General features: G+C 43.9%; 1 protein-coding gene across 11 annotated transcripts in view; it reads right to left on the bottom strand.

Moving 5' to 3' along the window:
- The window catches only part of JADE1 (jade family PHD finger 1), a 125873-nt gene that overhangs the window by 16599 nt on the left and 88400 nt on the right, over positions 1 to 20874 (bottom strand). For 5 of the 11 annotated variants that reach the window (XM_015861230.2, XM_015861227.2, XM_015861228.2 and 2 more), the window contains 3 exons: positions 13426 to 13503; positions 4734 to 4816; positions 1272 to 1429 (listed from right to left, as the gene is read on the bottom strand). In XM_015861230.2, coding sequence (XP_015716716.1) covers positions 1272 to 1429; positions 4734 to 4816; positions 13426 to 13477 — 293 coding nt within the window. In that variant the 5' untranslated portion in view covers positions 13478 to 13503. Of the gene's footprint in view, positions 1 to 1271; positions 1430 to 4733; positions 4817 to 13425; positions 13504 to 13673; positions 14209 to 14249; positions 14507 to 14546; positions 19816 to 19861; positions 19968 to 20874 lie in introns of those variants that run through there. The other 6 variants (XM_015861229.2, XM_032444590.1, XM_015861231.2 and 3 more) reach the window with 6 other exon arrangements.

The following is a 20874-nucleotide window of genomic DNA, read 5'->3' as shown; positions in this document are numbered from 1 at the left end:
CTGGGAAGACCTCTTTTTTAATAAAGCTCACTGGTCTCCTGGCCCTCCAGCAGACTTAGAAAATGCTTTAAAGAGAATACAGTGAGAATGCGAGCAGGCTGGTACAACGTGTGGACATTTATGCAGGTAGTGTGTGATGTCAATGTGAAGCAAGGTGCAAGTGTGTGAAGGGGGGAAACTGGATGCTCCTGTGCCCTGGAAGTACATAACAGACGGGGAAATTCTGAGTTCTCCTCTCAGTGCTAAGCTCTCCTCAGAGCCCCAGGCCTGATCCTTCAGAAAGTGAAAGAAGGAAAGGGCTCATCTGTTATGCAGGCAGGTTTTCCTCACCATACAGACCTGGTGAGGCTGTGCAGCAGTCTACATACAGGTTTATGCAGAGAATGCAGAAAGCACTAACAAATCTTCCTGTAGTTCCACTACTCCAATGCTAAAGCTGCCAGTTAAAGCCCTAATAGAAGTTGTATTCCATAAGATTTTTTTGCTGTGTGTCAGAGACTGTGCTGGCCCTGTTGGCACTGGTGTGTCATTTAGTAACGCTTTACACACCAGACTGAACTTACTCAGAGATCTAGCCTGCATAAATGGCAATAATCCTTTCCTCACTTCTTCTAACTCCAGTCCTAACTAAGCGTAAAAAAGAGAGATGGGCTACAAAATGCTCGTGCCCCTACAAGTGGACTGTTTCATTTGAAAAAGAAAACAACATCCCAGTGTAACAAACAAGGGAAGGAAAATAAGGGTTTCTTGGACAAGAGCAGGAAAATCTCACATTAACATATTGTTACATGCACATCTGGACGGTTCTTTCAACAGCTAAAATGAACAACAACGTTCTAAGTTAGTAAACAAAATGACAAAAAATAATATAAAACAACAAGGAAAAAATCTGTATTTTCTCTAGCCCTTAACTCTGGCTTGCCTAATTGCACCCTGAAACCTATGGCTTGGAAGTAAGCACAGGACACATCATACAAGAAATTCCCAGCAATGATGAGTGAGATCAAGCCTGGGTTTAAAACTGGAAAGTATTTTTAAGGCTTTGTCATCACCCTTCATCCTAATGTCAGGCCAAAAATGATTCTCTGGCATTAATATTTCAACACATTGGCAGAAAGACCCAATTCTTGACTGCTATGACCATTCAAAAAAGCTGAGACACATTGCTTTTCCTAGCTAGATAACGTGGAATAAAGCTCAAGAAACCAAAGCAACACAGACATAAGCTGCTAGCATAAGTATGTATTTGTTTACATTCCTCCAAACTATACCTGGCTACTGGTTCTGGGATGGTCCCTGGGCTAACTGGCACCTGCACTCCCTTTTCCCACTCCTGCCTCCAGGGGTCTGCCAGCACATAGTATTCATCAGGGTTCAGCTGGAAGGAGTCATGTAACTTCATGGCAGTGATCAGGTCCGTTCTGAACACCTGCAAAGAGAGTGACCAAGAGAGAAAAATAGAGACACTGACATTTGATATTTACACTCTATGATTCACAGCTCCAGGGTAACCATGGAGCGCAGCACATAATAAGGTCACTGTATCAACAGTCAACTAACCCATCCCACTGCAGGACAGAAGTTTAGCTTCATTGCAGAAAAAGGGCTGGCAAAAGGTGCAAATGCTGACGTGATGACTTGAGTTGCCTCCTCTGTGAGTCCTAGTGTTCCCCCCACACTGGACACATGATGCTACCCAACTTGACCTCCCTCTTGGCTACAATAAACACCACACCAGCTTTTAGTCCTAGATCAGCAACATAAGGAAGACTCAATTTGCTCAAACTACTTCTTAAAAACAAACAAACAAACAAGCCATCTATTGGAGCTCTGACTAACCCAAAGGCATTCTATAAATTCCCTGTGATGGAAATCAAGGCATGACTCCACCATGACCAAATACAAGAGGAAATACTACCAAGATGACTCCTGCTATTATTTAAATGACTCTTCCCACATACTCTTGCCAGTATTTAAAACAATAACCCAAAAGATAAACAGAACAATCCCAGATGTGAGTTCTGGTGGTAGCTTGATGTTCAGCAGATGTGCCTGCTACTCTGTCAGCTACAGACACCAAAGCTGTCATTTTACTTTGCTTTTGCAAAAGCATCGACCTCTAAAGCCAGCAGTATCTTTGCCAACAACTGGGTTAGCAGTCATCTGCAAGCAGTGATGCCATCTTCCATAAGCCACAGAGTGAAATCAAAGAGATCCGCTCCTGTAGCAGTCATGGTGTGCCACTGCTGTGGTGCTTCAGCCACAACTCGTTTGCCATGGCCTGTCAGCACTTCAGAGAGCAAAGAATGGTATCAATGGTGTCAGAGCTACAAGTCTGTACCTGTCTGTCCATCGTCCAGCTCTCCCCACCCTGCTCTCCCTGCAAGGCAAGGCTGCTGTCAACCACAGCGCTATACATTGTTACTATAAAATGTTGTGTTCAAAGGAAAGGATTAAAAAACAACGAAGCTACAACAAAGGTGAGCACCACTGAGACAAGAAGGCAGTAGGCATCTACCCAGCCCCACACTGCACAGTTATTAAAAAAAAAAGCACTCCTGGACTCTTATGGGGATCCTAACAGAGCAAAGTTACAACCTCCTGGGCCTCCAACCAGTCCCAAAACAATGGTGGTTTTACATTAATTCCAGCCAGCAGCTGCATATGGCTGAGGAAGTGTCTAATTAGGCAGGCCTCCCAAGGACAGCAACTTCTGTCATACACTAGTCACACACTAGTCACACACCTGAAATCTCAACACATTATCTATGCTTTTGGGGAAGTATTTCAGGGGAACAACAAACCTGATGGCTAATCATACTTTCAAGACTATTTAAAACTATTATCTGCCTTACAATGCAGCCTATCCAGTCACCTCTTCCCCTTCCCAATACTCACATACTCCTCACTTCTCTCTCAGTATGCTTCTGCTCTGCCTCTATCATTAAAAAAGTAGGAAAATGACGGGTTTTTTTCCCCTCAGAATTTCTCTTGACATGGTCAAAAAACCTGCCATCCTTAAAGTAATGACCAATATCACTGTATGAAGGAAGAGGTGAGAGCAGGTGATGATGAAAATAGATTGTCTAAAACACAAGTCCTATGGGGCTGCAATCAAGAAATGAAAAATAATCAGCAAAGCTAACAGTCTCACAAAAGAAGCACGCACAGCTGGTCAGGGGATCCTGCACTTCAAAGTTATTTGAATTAATGCCATCAAATTAAAGCAAGGAGCGCAAACTTGTTCAATCTGAGAAGCAAAGCAACCCAAGCTCTCAGATAAACTTCCCACAAAGCTCTGTCAAGAGAGATGCTAACACAGTACTTGACAGCCAAGAAACTCCTTCCCAAGCCAGTGGCCCTGTAACACCATTCTTTCTGCTCTAATTTCTGATGAAATCAGACTGCCTGGAGCAAAGCAGAGCTCACTGAAGTGCTTGGCTCTCAGCAGCACTGAACACTTCAAAGCTAAAGGGTGAAATTATGGCCACACTAAAGCCAATGGGAATTCTGCCACCAACTTCAGCGAGACCACGATTTTATCCAGGGAGTTTAGCAAGCATCACTTTTCTGCCAGCACACTTACCATTAAAATAGTGTGCAGTGGCAAAGCAGAGGGAGAGAGGCTGAAATGGCTGTGAAACTGACCTAATACATGAAAAAGTATATGAAAGTCCACCCACACTATGAGAAAACAGCACAAAACTGGAAAGATAATGACAAAAAACACAAGGGGAGGGAGAGAAGAAACAGGATTTCAGACACAAAACCAACAGTAAAATCTGTGGTTATCCAAGAATATTTCTTCATGTGTTTTGTGGATTAGTTTTCAAAACTGAGTCTAAGTTTATGTACAAAGGATAACTAAGGAAAGCAAGCTGGCTGACAGCTCTGGTGACTTTCCAGAGCTCTATACATCCACAAAAATAAAGAAGCTGTTAACACTCAGCAATAAAAAAATAAAAAAGCAAAGAAAAATCAAAATAAAACAGAGATCAAAAGCCAACTAACACAATGAGGAATGAAGGAGATTCTTTCCCTGAAATCTCTTTTCCTGGATTTTGCTAGTGCTGCAGGGGGATTCACAGAGCATGTTTCTTTACACCAACCACTTGCTAGTGAATCAAAAGTACTTGTTATCAGGCAACTAAGTTGAATCAAGAAATCCTGTCTCTTAAATCTAATGCTTTCTTTGCAGCCTCTGCAGAATTTGCAATGCAGTATTTGCCTGAACATAGGGAGATACAGCATGAATTGGATCCTGTTTATGTGTTACTAACTGTTGATCTATCTGAGAAAGCTTAAAACCACTTTCATCTTCCTTGATCTGACTTCCTAAAAGCATGAGGGAAGACAGAACTATCAGGAAGCAGATTTGACAAGCACATGAACAAAGATCCCATACCAAGACCCAATACCAACTATGAAGTAAGCACAACTAAGATAAACTTCTACTGTCAATTCTGATGCCCAAAATAGTAGAGGAGACTCTACAGCTATTCTGAATGGACATCAGACTACACGCCAAAATTCTCTGACAGAAACTAGAGCTGGCTGCTGAGCTCTGTGATCTCCTGGCCAGAAATAAAAAGGCAAAGGAGGGGGCACTAGGTGCCAGCTGAAACGGAGCAGAAAGAAAATAAAGCACAATTTAAAAGACAAGGATCCATGCCCAGAACACACATGAACTATTTGATAGATGCAACAAAATGGTAATCATATTCCAGAAATACCTCAGAAGGTTTTCTATCTTCTTGTCTGGAACATGAAGACCTCCGATGGTGAGATCTGGAATGCTGGGACCAGGTGGATAGACCTAGAATACAGAAAAGATAATTTGTAGACATTGCTGCCAGCTTTCTTGCTTTCAGCACACCCAACTAGGCCTATGTACTCCTGCAGGATCATGTGAGCAAGGTAAATCAGATCTGGGCTTCTGGGACAAACCTGAAAAAGGCTCCCTTAAAATGAACCAAAAAATAGAAGCTGCTCAGTCTTCAACTTCCGTTGCTCCTTCTCTGTTATATTATCTCTGCTGATGAATGTATTGGCTGCACTGTACTTAGAGCCTTCCACCCAGCATTTGAACAAAGCCACCTTGTATCATGCTTGTTTCTGAGCATCAATAATGCAGTTTCTGCAGGCTAATAATACCTGATGAGGCGGCCTGTTCACAGCCTGAGATGTAATCTTTAAGTTTAATATATTCATGTTCTAATTACCTGCACTGGTTATCCAGTTCTACCTAGAGCAAGGCTTTTCAAAACAGAAACCGACATGCCAAGTCAGTTATAGCCACAAAAAACAAGCTGCTCTCTCTCCTAAGCCAATCTCTCAGTGTGGTTGGACAATTTTTGTCAGCAGAGTTATTCATTACATTCCAAACAAATGATACCTTTTTGCCTTGAAATTTTGTGACAGAAACTCTGTCAGCTTTCACAAATATTGTAACAGGAGGGAAGGAAAAAGAGAAAGGAAGAAACTACACTCTACTGACAAGGCAGACACCACAGTGTATTTATAACACAGCAAATCAACTCATTTTAATTTAGCAACATTTCTAGGTACAGCTGGTATTTTCCTCTGCCAATTAAGCAGCAATAGCAAAAAACAAAGCGCCAATAAATTCTTCTTGGGTGAAGAAATTAAGGACTTCTAATAATGCCTATTATGAGTGGGAAGCCAGGAACTACATGGGGAACTCCGAAGGCTAAGTGCCTCTGTTTTACAGTTATTAAAAAAACACACAACAGAAGCTTCAGCACTGTGATTCCCAGGTTACACACACACACCTCTTTCAGGCCATACAGGAACTACAATGGTGAGAAGTAAAATAACGGGTACAGTAATTGCCATCTCTATTTCTTTACTAGGTCATCTGAATATGAGTTTGTGGATGCCCCATCCCTGGAGGTGTTCAAGGCCAGGCTGGATGGGGCCCTGGGCAGCCCGGTCTAGTATAAAATGTGGAGGTTGGTGGCCCTGCCTGTGGTGGGGGGGGTTGGAGCTTCATGATCCTTGAGGTCCCTTCCAACCCAAGCCATTCTATGATTCTATGATGGGCCAACTCAAATGCAGCCAGCCTTTCTCAGGGCATTTATTATAATGAGTGTTTTTTCCACATCAATAACTTCCTACACTGAGAAAGGGAAGAAAGGAACATAACTCTGGTGAATGCACAGTGAAAACATGGTATTTTAGCAACTTACTAAAGAGACTGTTGTATTTTCTGAGCAGTGTAAACTGACCATACAAAATACCACAAGGAAAAGGTGGAAGAATGTCTCATGAGACTGAAATTTTACTGCTGGCTGAGCCCTGTAACTTCAGCTAACAGGTAACCTTTGGCAAGAGCTTCACTTCAATAGGAAAAACATTTACTCACTGAATAAACAAAGCCCAGCTATAAGGCATGCATTCACAGATTCACATAACTATACCAGACAAAAAAAGCATATGAAATTAAAGGAGTCAGTCAAATCACAGAATAATACTCGGTCTATCACAGTATGAAATTTAACTACGCATGGAATCTTGAAGAAAAGCTTCAGCTCTGCTTCTGCTACAGCAAAATATCAGCACTCTTCACAGCGCCAAGACACAACACTGAACTACCCAAAGCTGCTTCCATCAAGGAGCAATGGTGCCCAACTCCAAAGGTATCAACAGAAGAAGTACAGGAGGAAAATGGACGATGTGATTTGACTATGCAGCATTATGTCTATATTCTGGTACTTAACCCAAAAGAGGGACCTCACTGAAAGGCAAAGTTAACAGGCAATTACTGCTACTTCAGTGATTAACAATCTGATAGTTTTGTCTACGTATATGAAGTAAGAACCATTCCTGGATTACATGGAAGGAAGAACTTGCTGTGGTAAAACATAGGATCCAGAACAGCTCCCATGCTATAAAAGCACATTAACTTAATTGGGTATTTTAGAAAGATTCCAGACACTTTTCAGCAAGTTTATCCTCATACAGTTAATAAAAAGAAGTGAGCAGCTTTCTGAACTCTAGGATCACTAAGGTTAGAAAAACCTCTAAGGCTGAAGACAAGAGTTAAACCCTGTTTTAGTAAAATAACAAAACAACAGCAGAAACCATTGAAGAAGTCTGAACTGCTCCAAGCTCGAAGATGTAAAACCTTGGTAAGGTAACAGAGTATCTTGTGGGGAAAATGAGTTCTACAGCAGATGGAAGATTAATGAAATGTTAGAGAACCAACACCACCAAAAGCTGTGTGAGTAGCAGTGAATATGAAAAATACTCAACCACAAAGCACTGCGCTAAATAAACATACCCGAATGATGCAATGCTATCGCCATAAGAAATTAAGTACAAAAGGTCTCTTACTTATTGTCTATCCTTTCATATGATTGGGACAGTTAAGGCTCAACACAGTTGCCTAGCTAGCATCACTGCTCCAGGAGACACACCAAGCTCATCTTGATCCTTCCAATCCAAACACCTAAGCCATTATCAGATGGCTTAGGTGTTCATCACCAAGAATAAAGATATGAGGCTCATACCTCTAAACACGGCTTGGTTTTCCCATCTCTTTTGTTCGCTTAAAGACAAAGAAACTCCCAAGCCCTCAAACAAATTAATGAGATACAATTCACAGAAAGAGAGGCAAAGCTCTAAGACACTGATGGTACTAGAAAGGAGACTTCCAGCGTATTACATACAGCTTACACTATAAAACCTGTTTTTATAATACCACTACAGGGTGTATAAAGCACATGCACCTCCTGACAGTAAAAGAAAGCAATCAAGGACTGTGAATCCTTCTTCAGCATTTGTGAAAAGCACACATCTCCCAAAAGGGAAAAAAAGAAAAAGAAAAGACATCAATTCTAACTGTATCAATTTGCTAAATGATCTGTCAAAAACGTTTTGAGTCCAAGAAAGACCATCAAACCAGAAAACTCATTTGAGCTAATAAAACAATTCCTACAGCCTCAGGGAGTTCTACCCCACAACTAATACACTACTCAGCATGAGCAGAAAAGGCTTAGCTATTATGTATCATGCACAAGGCTGCTGTAAAGCCACCTGCAAAGCACCCAGCTGTGCCCCTGCGGAATTACCTGCTGCTGCAGCTTCTGAACACTTCAGAGAGACTCAGATCACCTGGCGTCTGAAAGCACTTCTCCCACTGTAAATACACTCCCGCTCCACCATTACACCATGCAGCAACAGAGCAAAACACCTCTGGCACGGATGCATATCTGGCTGTCGCTTCTGCTTAACACTGGCATTTCCAGATGCCTACATCCCCCCCTCAGCTCACTGAGACAAACTAGGTGCTGCTGCCAACTGCCAGAGCTGCAGTCTGACGAGAAAATATAGATGCTCACAGCCTCCTAATTTAGTGCCTGGCCCACAAGTGCTTACAAGAAGGTTTCATGCCGTATAGGCTTAATTCCACATGTCTAGATCTGAATTTCAGCATAAAGAAAACGCAAGCAGACTGATGGCAGTTTTCCATTATATTGGGTATAGGAAGAGCTGTCTGTACACATATCTTCAGATCTTATCATTGAGAATGCAGAACATACACAAACACAGCCTTAGACATCATTTTATCAAGCCAAATTCCCCTTCTCATGTTTCTCTTGCTGGAGGACTGGCCCTCTTATCATCCTTATCTTTATATATAATAGCATACTATTATGCAATAATCTCATTCAAGATCAAAACAGGAAAAGCAACTGCCTTTTACATGTCAATACTGCCACTACTGAAAAAAAATAATTTTATTTGACAGCTATCCAACTGCAGGTGCCGAATGATGCCTGGATCCATATGATCTCTGCAGTGATTTACATCACTGCTGCTCAATTGCTCTGTACCTGATGCACGCAGTGAGCAGCCTTCGCAGCACCCTGCCTCAGCAACTCAATACAAGTTCCCTTCCGTCATCACTTTTCTCAGTGGCACACATTTGAGTTTTACAATCTCAAAGGACACATGTGACCATAGAGACACACATCACCATCTTATTCTGCTTTAAATCACCGGACCTAAGTACCATTCTAGCATCCTAGCCCAAGGCTCCCCATTACAGTGTTGTTCTACCACAGGAGTGTATGAACTTTTATTGTCAATTTCGCTACAGATAACTGAAGTCAATCTCAGCATCTCCCTAGGCGGCGTTCACAGGCTGACAACTCTATGTTGTTCAGACTTATAATTCAAGTGCAGTTAGGTACACTCAGTGTTAGCAGTCTTGTAAAGAAACACGTGCCTCTCCAAAACCAAGGACAATGAGGTTGTGACATCCCCTCTTCAGATACAACAGCCTATCAGCCCAGGTCAATCTTTCGAGTCACTCAAACAGCACTCAGAAGTGCAACTCCATCACAAACCACCTATCCCAGCAAGCCTAGTCTTGAACTAAATAGCAAGTTCTGACCCTCTGTCATCAGTCCAAAAGCCACACCCTTCTATACTGCTTTGTTCAAATCCTAGTGGTACAACTGCACTACACCCGTTGTTTAAACACCATCCCTCATCTAGGAACCCATTCAGCTGAAAAACAAGGAATGCTGTGTTTGTTTCTGAAGTGCTGCACAGCATTACCTGCACTGTTAAGTAACCACCACATAAAAACGACGTACACACCTAAGATTACATTTACTGTAACACTAATGATGGCACTTCGGGATCCATCCCAAACAACACGAGTCCAGTGGGATGAAAAGCCCTTTCTTCCCTAAGATCCCAGTCACTGAGTTAAAGCAACGGATACTGGTAGGATGTTTACATTTAAAGCAACATCAGTTTAGCAATGACAGCATAAGGGTACATCTAAATTACAGAACTATAGTTCATAATCCTTAAATACTATATCTTCCATTTCTCAGAAGTGACATAACATTTTACAGAGCCTAGAAGTACTTTCCATCTGCAAGCCTCTTCAGTTCTCCTTTCAGACATCCATTACAGCTGCTGCAATACATTACCTGGAAAGGGACAAAAACTAACAAGTTGCCAGATCTAAATAAATGATACAAAAAAAATAAATAAATAAATCCCCAAGCCTCTCCCAGTTTATTCCTCTGGTTTGTATTTAGGCAAAAATTCAAAATCCTAAAGTATGTCTGGAGCCATTTTTTGTTCAATTCTATTCCATTGATAAGATGTTTGAACGCGACCTATAATTTCAGAAAATGGAATCTCTGAGAACACACTGAGATACCCAGGGACTGACTGCAGCACCGAGGTGCACAACTCTCACTGACACCTTTTGCTCATCGCTTCAAATATGCTATTTTGGTCTCATGTCTAAATGTAGACAGCAGATTTTAAGGGGACACAGCTCAACAACATGCAGCACTACTTAGACTGAGGGATGTAAGCTGTACACTTTTAGTGGCTTTAGGTTTACACGTAACATATAGGAAAGAATCAAGTCAGAGGACAAAAGTATTAATGAGAAAAGCAGGGCTCATTAAGCTCCAAGATTTTAAAACACTGTAAATAACATCTACTTATATACTCCCCCCTCTCCCCCCCACTGAAATATATAGGAAAATGCATATACTAAACTGCAGCCATGCTGGTAGGTTTTGATATATTTCACTCCTAAATAGTAACAATTGACTCTTCTTTCATCTCACAAAAGTAGAGCACCTTTTTCTTCCTCTGAAGAACTACAGACGTGCTTAAATCTTCAGTATAATACATTCCTAGTGCTTGGGGTTTAAGGTTTCTTTTCAGATCACCTTGTAGTCACAAGGCAGAAAACAAGCTCTCGACGTTTATTTACTTTTGTAGATAAATAGCGTTGTTAGTAGCACAGTTTCTTTAACCTTATAAATATTTAGGCTCCTAAGTTCAATTAAAAACAAAAAAAAAGTACATTTCTTCATGTCAAAACATTTTCCTGGCAGCGCTATTCCACCCCAAACAAGTATCATTGTTCAGGTTATTCCAACAATATAAACCAAGTGATGTTCGTAATGAATCCAAGATGCCTCATACAGTCTATTAAAGCATAGAATGAAAACCCAATTTCAGAACTGAAAAAAATCCTATTGCTGGGTGCTAATCTTCACCTCACAAGATAAGGGAGTTTAGTGAAGATCTTTAAGCCAAAAATCTATTGAGTTCAATGTGAGGGAGGAACTGGAGGGTCAAAAGGTGCTACTGACTGAAGGGAAGCAGACGTTTGGCAACAGGATTCCAACTAAGTGTTGATTAAAACTGCAACTTTTCAATTAGAAGGCAGCTGTTTGTAGCACTCAGAATAGTCTATTTAGATGTTTTCTATCTGTGGGATCTCTAAGAAAGAAAAATAGCTAACAAAATATTTAAGGGCTTCAAACAAGCAGCTCAGAAATGTTTACCTTTTATTTTTTTAGGAAAAAATTGCTTACCCCCCATAAGACTAATAGCAGCACAATGCATCAGAAATACTACTGACAAAGTAATAATGGATCTCCATACAGAAATTAACATAGCAGGACTGATCAGTAATTCTACCAAAGATGAGCAAAGATTAAACTAAGGCAAAACCCGTCAGGCAAGAGCCTTGAAGCAAAAATCTGCAAGGATATTATCAAACTCCTAAAACAGAAGTAGAGGAAAAGGACCGAATGTCAGAAATTGTTCTCATGAAAGTGTGAAAGACAAGAACCATTGGAGATGCTGGCCCTACCATACATATTCACCACTGGTAACATTCCTTCTGATTACTAACTTAACTTTCCCCACGTGTATCGTAATAACACAAACCTGTATCTGAATTTGCCCAGTAAATGACAACAAATGGGTTTGTTGGGGTTTTTTGTTGACTTTGTTTTTTTCCTCTCAGAAAGCACAGAACTGTTGACTTACCAAACTTATCTAGACAGAGCTCTATTTCAGATGTTTGTAATATCTTTGCATATATAAACAAGTATTATAATCACTTACAGGTCAGTCAACCATATTTCTTTCAGAATTTCAACTCTTAAGATTATTTACTTCACATCAAAACAAGGCATACGAAGGGAGATTAAAGACTAAGAGAAAATAAAGATCATCATCAAAATGTAACACTATTACATAAAGTTGGCAGAGAGGGATTGAGAAAACAGTGCAGCAAAATTCTAACGATCAACATCACATTTGTTGCTACTTGTCTACTTTAGAAGTCATAATATATCTTTCTTTGGATGAAGTATACTTCTTTTCTCCACACAAGCTTACCAATTTACACTCACTTTATTTTTTTAATAACTCCAAGCTAATATTCTAAGGAAGAAATAATTTTTTTTTCCAAAACCTCTCAACCTCAAGTAGTCGGCAAAACCAAGCTAAATCCCACCCAACTTTAATAGTTAATCCCTATTTGGATGAGCTCCTAATCAGCTTGCTAGTTCTCACCTCCTTCAATCCCTTTTACCTATAGTTTGCACAGGGTTGGTGTAAGGTGCTGATATGACCCTAAGAGCTGTCTGAGCAGCCCTTGCACACAGCACAGATGCTCCTTGGAATTGCACGTAGGTGAAGAAGTCACCTGTTCAGGGCCGTAGTGCAGGGCTACGTCTTCAGACTAAATCCTTCACCTGGAAAGATCTCCCATCGTCTTCCTTTATTTTTCAGAGAGGACTCAAAACCAAGCTCAAAATGTGAAGATGTACACCCAGATAAGCCACATTAAAACCAGGAAAATAGCTCTGACAAATGGACAAGCAGTTCTATAGTCAAATACAATCCCCTTGTTTGCTGGGGCAAAGAAAATACCTTGGCACATCTGTTCATTTCCCAAACCACCTATTTTTTTTTATAAATGAAAGATTATTGGTCACTGGAATCCAAACATGAGAGATCACACAGAGCTCAGTGTTAAGTTACATCAGAATGGAAATAATTGGATTTTATTTGGTTTTTAAAGAAAAACTGTGCATTCAAATCGGTGATGCACTGAATTCAGACTGTTGAAAGTTATGCATTAAATAAAATCATCTTCAATGGAAGCAAAACATTTTCGGTAGTCTTTACTACTGAAGTCTCCCGCAACACACCTTCCAACTCCATAAAAGAGTATGGGAACATGGAAGCAAATTTAAAACCCTAATGTCATCTTGTACTAAATACTGATGTGTGCACAAGGTGAGCACATGTCTCTATCCAAGTTCTGCCCTTGCAGTGATATATTATGCTGATGGCAACTGAAGACCCAAAAAGAGAAACAAAGACCAACTTCTGTTTTATCTTACTAATTAACATTGGGCAGTCAATAAAGGGGGGGAGGGATCCCAAATCCACATCCACCTGTGCTCAGAAGGACTCAGTTTAAAACTGGTTCCTCACACATACCTTCCCACCAAACCAACCAATATGCAAAGTGCCTCCGTCACATGAAACACTGCATTAAAATGCATTTTCAAACTCATAACCTACTGCACTCTACAACAAAGGAGCACTTACTGCCATTGTCATCAGAATTCTCACTGCTGCTAGGAAGCCGACGTCGTTTCATGATCTCCCCGGGAAACAGCAGGCAGCCTGCAAAGCAACGAGACAGCACTTAACTCAAGATAATAATACGCAGTCATCAGGTTGTGTTTCCGATGGCATTTGAGGATTTACAACACATAAGGGAAAACAAACAACTCTAAACAGCATCTGAAATATGAGCAGTGAATATCTCAAAAGGTGCTTAATTAGGTAATTACCCTCTGAGCAGGTGGAAAAAACAGGAGGGTATAAGGACAAGCCCACCAATACGTCCACCCCCAAACAGAAGCATATTTGTTTCTGAGGTTGAACACCACAAAGTGCCTGCAGTAAATGAATTTAACTCGCACTGCCCATTCTGACACTACATTTGCAATACAGTAACATTTTAACCGCCTCAGTAAATATTTACTTTGGCTAATATGCCTTTGGAACAATTTTATCCCTGCGTTAAGTGCTAGATTTGCAAAGTCAAAGATTAAAGTCTTCCCCTTGCATAAAAAATAAGAAACATCAGCAGTACCAAGCCAAGCTTTCGCAGATTAACTACACATGGATCATATACACCCCAGAAGGTACCATCTCTAAGGTCAGAGTCACTTCCTCCTGCATGCACACATCTACCAGCCTGCCTAAATGCTAACTGCTTTTCAGGAATCACACCAACATCTGATTACACAGCCCCTCTGAGCTCCAAAGTTGGTGAATGTTAGTAATGCTGAGCTCAGCTGCACACAAAGCAGTGATGAGTGATGGAAAGGCAAATGTTCCTTATGTTTTCATTGGCTACTCACGCAGTGCTGGTATTCTGAGTGTATTCCTTGCAGAATGGAAGTAAATTCAGGAAAAGAAAAAAAAAATAGGAAGCTGCAAATAGCCAGTCAGCATTACATGTAAAAACTTATTAACAGCAGTAAGTTGAAAAGCGGAAAAAACACGACAAGAAGTGCAGAAAGGCAGATCGGCTTTAAGTTGAACTGACAAGGACTCTAGATGGCACATCAAATCCCCCGAGCCTTTGCCTGCCATGTATCAATAGTGCTATCAACAAGGCCTGAGTGTTCTGCTAGCAGCAAAGCCCTGCTACGTGCCTTCAGGGCGCAGACTTGAAAATCAGGTGCTGAAACACTTCTGCTTCCAGGTGGGTGCAGAAAACCCAACTTCTTCATCTCCAGGTGAGGTGGAATTTCCCTGGAACCTCTTGGCAAAGCTCTTTCCATTGACCGCTTCAGGATGCTGATAACCACTACTACTTTGTTCAATGACAAGTGACTCATGGTAGTAAACTCCAGGAGAACCATTTCAACTTCTATGAGTAATTCTCAAAGTGAGGAGAAGAAAAACCTAATGAAAGCCTGACACTACTTCCAACTTTCAAAAAAGCAGAAATAAATCTCTTTAGAAAGGGGTTCACACAGAAATAAGCATTTTTGAGACAAAATTCATTTGATCATCTCCAGAAAAGCACAGTCTCAGATTCAGTTGCTTCTGTTTTATACCTACGGTAAATTCCAATTTGTTTCTAAAGCCTGAGTGCCACAAGATTTCCTCCTCTTTGACATTACACTGCATTAAACTGAATGGTTAGTGAATATTTCACCGAGACCTGCTGTCACCACCGTGTAAAAGTTCACATATAACTTCTGATGGCAGAGAATGAAGAATCATTAATGACAGCCTCTTACAGTGTGTAAAGAATTCAGCCCAGAAGAACAGCTTTGGAGCAGACCAGAACTTTCTGTGTCTGACGAGCAGAAAGGTCACCAACGAGTAAACACACACACCAGCACAGAGCATAACAATCCTCTGAAAAGACCTGGTATAAATGGACTATTCCAGAGCCAAGTACTCATACAGTCACTTATGAAATACTGGAAAGCAACACTCAGATCCAAACTGGGCTAAGACAGAACTCGCTGCTGGTAGGCCATGACCCAGCTCCTTAAGATGCTTTTTCTCACAGCACACACACTCTTCTTGTAACTGAAACAAGTACAAACAATACCAAACTAAAAGAGCATACTCAGCACAGAAATATCTCCTACAAACCAAATAAAAGGGATATGGAATAAAGTGAAAAATAAAATCTAGACTGTCTCAGTAAGGCACCTTGGATATTCCTGGACAGAACCCTCACTTCTTGTTCCATTGCAGCACCATCTGAAAAGTAAGCAATCTAAAGCCAAATAACATTGCACATACACACAGAGGAAAGGACGGTATTCACACCCTCCCTGTCAAGCTCTGGGGATCAGCCAGCTATTAGCTATTCTCCAGCAGTCAGAGCAGCCAGCACAGCAGCCACTTCTCTGGAGTACGGAGTGTTCAATAAGGCAGCTCATTTACCTGCCCACTCTAAGGCAGGTTTCTAAAGATGGCTGCATTGAAAAGCCTACATCCTCAAACACAACGTTAAAAAGAAACGCACAATTCAATGAAGTTTGTGTGGGATTCTTTGACAGATGTATACAAAAGGAGAGCCGAGATCCATACATCTTCCTTTCCTACCTTTGAACTTCACTGAGTTTTCGGGGAGCTATATCGCTAATGGAAAAGCAGTGCTTGGCTGCTTTGAGCAATTGTCAACCCCCCTATGATTAACCCCTAAATGTTCCACCATTAAAAGGAATAAAGCAGTTTTTGATTTCTAAAATAACTTCAAACTGCTCCTTTTAAACATCACACACCAGATGCTCAAGCCCATAGCCTAGGATACACCATCTACAGGTAGCACTGGAACAGCTAATAAGAACAGCCCACACAGATGGCAATGCTGCTTCTCCTGCAGCACCACACACACCACAGGCTGCTGCCAGCTAACGGGGACCTCAGTCACACAGCAACTTTAGCACGGCTAACCACAGACTGCTGGTGGTGAGGTGCACGCTGGCGGTGCAGGCTTTCCCTTCTCAGCCACATGCACACACAGTTTGCACACTGAGAGGATACTGGAAATTTATGTCATTTTAAAAAATCTGCAACTAAATTAAGGAGGTAATTTTATACCTTAAAAGGCGGAATGTCAGGCTTTCCAGTAAAAGTGCTCATCTCTTTCTCCTTCCCAGCCTGGGATTTCAGTGCTACCTTTATCTGAAATTCCACCCCTTCCAATCACGAAGGTTGACTGCATTTTGACCCACAATCAGCATACTCAGGTACAAACATAACGCATCTAACTCACCTCTGCTCTCATTAAAACACGTATCTGAAACAGAAGTAGGCCTCTCAATTCCAACTGTTGGGCTCACCAAGACTGACTGTACCACAGCTAGCACAATAGTACAAGTTGGCTACGATCAACACACACATAACGCAAATTCACATGTAAACATGATCACAACAAAAGGGCAAAACATTTAAATCGAACTTTACGACTCATACCAATAAGAAGTAAAAACAATGCAATGAGACAGAAAGAAACCACTCAGGTTACTGAGCTCCACTCCCAGCAACTGAAGGCAACCCAATAACCGCTGAACAGTTGTGGAGCTCGTACAAAGCACTCGCTACATCCACACACACCAAGTGTTCAAGAGCTACAAAGTCCTGCAGCCCAAACACAAGGAAGGCTGCCCAACACCCACACATCAAGCACTCCCCAAGCTTCCAGTTACACCCTGCTCTAACTAAAATTCTGGTGCCACAAATAACATCACCTCTCAGAAGTTTCACGGAAGCAACTGGATGCTTGCTGCCATTCAAAGTAATAGAGAAGACCTCAGGTTTGCTCTGATTTCCACCTTCACTTCTCACCCTACCATAACAAGGGAGCACTCTTGGCATAGCTTACAGCAGTGCTTGCACAGTTCAACAAGGCGAGGATTCGATTTGCACACTAGGCTGGCTTTGATACAGATGCGAATCTTACTAAAATTCTGTGTAACAGTTCAGCTTCACTTCATCGCCTCTCCACTTCAAAGCCATAGTTTCAGAGGTCAGGCAATGTGTCTGACTGGTAGCCTGCAGCAGGCTCTGCCATGCTCCCCACCTGAGGAATGATGCTCCACTAAGACAACACCAGAGGTTTTATCCACCCCACGCCATCACGTTAGCTTTGAGAGCCAAGCTCTGGGCTTTACTTGTTGACTGGGCCAACAGCAAACATACAACTCTAACTTTGGAGTTAACACTGCAGAACTGATACTCTGATCATCTTAAAGACGAGACTGCACTGCCTGAATTTTTTCTGCATACTTTATTCAGGAGAGAGCCTCTATTGCACAACACCTGTAAAACACTGTGCGAATGAAATGACGAAATGATAATCCAAAATCAATGTCAAACGCATGGTGGATTTGCACGCTCTAACAAGGGTGAGCCACAGACATCTTACCCTACACACTAACAAGCTGTCTCTAAGAACACAGCCAGTTCTGCTGCCTCTTCACAGGGTGCACAGCAACATGACCCAGCACTGCACAGCAGCGAGCATCACCGCTCTGCTCATCTCCTACCTCTACAGCAGGCTGATTTGAAACGACAAGCAACAGAAGCTGCACAGGACAGCAATACCAAAATCCTTTCTCTTGCTTTTTTTCAGGCAAAGACGCAAAATGCAAAGTACTTAATTCTAGCTTCCTCAGAGCAGAAATCCAGGCACTACCCCATAAAAACTGTAGGTGAGCATGCATGTGTACACATGAATGTGCTGCATATATATATATGGTTGGTTGGTTGTTTTACACTGGTACTAAGCCATAATGGCACCATCTACTTTATCACTGCATCTGACCTTGAGTGGACATGGCCGAAGAGAGAGATGTAGTGCGCCAAAGTCTTGGCAATGCTAATAGTGAAACAGACATGTTTATTTAAATAACTGTATTTGAAAAAGTCTACTTGCGGAGCTCAAAGGAACTGCAGTGCAGTTATTACTAGAGAACCTTCAGGGATAAACCTCCACGTAGAAAGTTCATCATTCACACTCTGGCAGACAACTAACCAGAACCATGTTAGCAGGTGGCAGTGTGATGAACTGCAATGAGCAGCTGCAGAGACAGGATGGGAAGAGCACAGAATTATGACAGATGCACACACTGAAGACAAACTGAAATCTGGCTTCTCCTGAATGTAATACACTGACTGCCCTGAAACCAACACCTAATTACACCCAGTGCACCAGAGATCACTTCAGAACACTCACGGCGCACATGGAAGTTTAACACAGTCACAAGAACAGCAGATGAACACACTTGGTTTCTTCTGCTGCTTTCTGTTCAGTAGCTGGGTCATGGCAGCACCTTGCTCTTCATGAACTGGTGCAAGAACAGAAAACTGCTGTTTTCTTCTGGGCACAGTTACATCAAAAATACTATCAACTACTCCAATTTACAGAAAATTACCTAACTCCTTTTTAACACTGATAGAAACTTTGAAAGTTCTGTAGTCACAGAGAATAGCACACATTCCAACCTGAAACGAAATAAAAAAGCCCAAGACCCTAGATTTGGAGAGAAAGCCCTCAGTGTGCCATTAAACAAAGGCAGCACATTCCCAGGCCAGGAGCACTCTTCTCTCCCATTAACCGCACCACCCTGCTCCAACCCCAACAAGGAAAAGCACAAGTGTCTGAGCGCAGCACACCTGAGACCCACACGCTCACTGCTCTACCTGCACAAAACTGGTTCCTGATACCTATTCCCAAGTTGTGCCGGTGGAAGCGACTGCCCAAAGCCCTGGCAAAGCGAGCTCTGGCAGCACACCCAGCCCACCCTGCAGCCAGCACGGCTCTGCCCTGCCACCAAGGAGCCGTCAGCTCGGATGGTCCCACTGGAACCAGCAGCAGGATGAACGGCTGGGAGAAAGCACCAGAGGAATCACTGCGCATTTTCATCTGCGTGAACCAGGAATGAAACCAGAGAAGCCAGAAGGGAAATGTGCAGCTGTGAATGGGAAGGAGGTTTATTATTGTTATTGTATTTTAAACACGTGTATTACACAAAGCTCAAAAGCAGCGAGCAAGCGGTGTGTGCAGCCAGAGGGAAAACCTGGCTGCTGCTGAGCGCACAGCCCTGCTGTTCAACAACATCCCGCTGAGGGTGAGAACCCTCTCCAAACAGAATCACAAGCACGTTCTGTCAGCGCTTTGTGAAGGCTGCAGGTTTATAAGTGTGGGCAGCTTTTGACACGCTTAAAGGACAGAGCCAACTTAAGGACATCGTTTCTTGTCACGGCAAAACCCGTCCCTGAAAACTAACCAATGCGGGCGGCACAAAAGCATCCAACTGATTTTGAATTAGAAAGCCAACCGAGGCGCGTCGTTAAAAGGTAACCTAATTTCTAGCGCTACCGGCGGGGAACCCACATCTCGTCGTGCCGCCGCTCGGCCACAAGAGCCGCTCATTTGCACGTCACACCTGGGAGCTCCCACAGCGCGGCCGGCGGCCCGGAGCCCCGCTGAGCTCACCTGCGGGCCATGGAGGGCCTGGACCAGAGCGGCACGACCAGCCGAGGGCCGGCAGCACAACACGGGGATCCGCCGCCGACCGCGCGCTCCTTCCCGCGGGCGCCGCAGCGCAGCGCGCCGCCCCTCCGGCGGGCGGGACCAGTTCAAATCTGCCGCCTCGCGGGTGCCGCCGGGCGCCGCTCGGCTCCGCTTCGCTCTGTTCTCCCCACGCGGCAGCCCCACCTCAGCGCCCGCCCCGCCAAAGGGAACGGAGCCGCCGGGCCGCGCCGCCGGGCCGCGCCGCCGCCGCCGTCGCTCTGCATTTGAACGGCCCGGCGCCCCCGCCTCCTTCCCCTGCCGCCGCTCCTCCCCGCCGCCCGCCGCCACCAATCCGCTCGGGCCCGGCCGCAAATTAAACTCGCCGCCCCGCCGCCCCGAGCGCCGTCACCGCCGGAACGGCGGCACCGCCCCCGCCCTGGGCGCGAGGGCACGGCGTCGGGGGGGCCGGGATCGCGGCGGGGACTCGCGCTCGTGTCGGTGTGTGTCTCTCCTCCCACTCCCAGACAGTTCTGGAAACTGTGCATCACCTCTCGTCACAGGCGGCAGCCAGCAGGCGCTGCGCACAAACAAACACCCGCCGCTCCGCCCGCCCCGAAACGCGGCGAGCCCCGCGGCGCCGACGGCCGGGCCGGGCGGGGAGCGGAGCGGAACGGGGCGGGGAACCATCCCGGCGGCGGGGGCGGGGGGCGGCGGCGCTTCGTCTCGTTTCGCGAACGGAGCGCGGACCGTTATGCGGCTGGGAGGCCCCGCCGTGCCCGGCCGTTCCGACGGCCATGGCGCCGTTCCGTTCTGCCCCGGCCAAACGCCGCCGTACGGACCCGCGTGCCCAGCGCCGCGCCAAGGGCGGCACGGTCCGACCATCCCGCGGGGCTGCCCCGCCAAGTTCGCACCGCGCCCCCCACGTGGCCGCTCGCGCCCCGCGCGCCTTTAAACTCCCCGAGCGCGGGCGGGCGGGGCGGCGCCGGGCACATGGA

The sequence above is a fragment of the Coturnix japonica genome, chromosome 4 (genome assembly GCF_001577835.2).
Source record: "Coturnix japonica isolate 7356 chromosome 4, Coturnix japonica 2.1, whole genome shotgun sequence".
NCBI classification, from domain to species: Eukaryota; Metazoa; Chordata; class Aves; order Galliformes; family Phasianidae; genus Coturnix; species Coturnix japonica.
The sequence above is the reverse complement of the archived record's forward strand: the minus strand, read 5'-3'. Positions and strand labels throughout refer to the sequence as shown.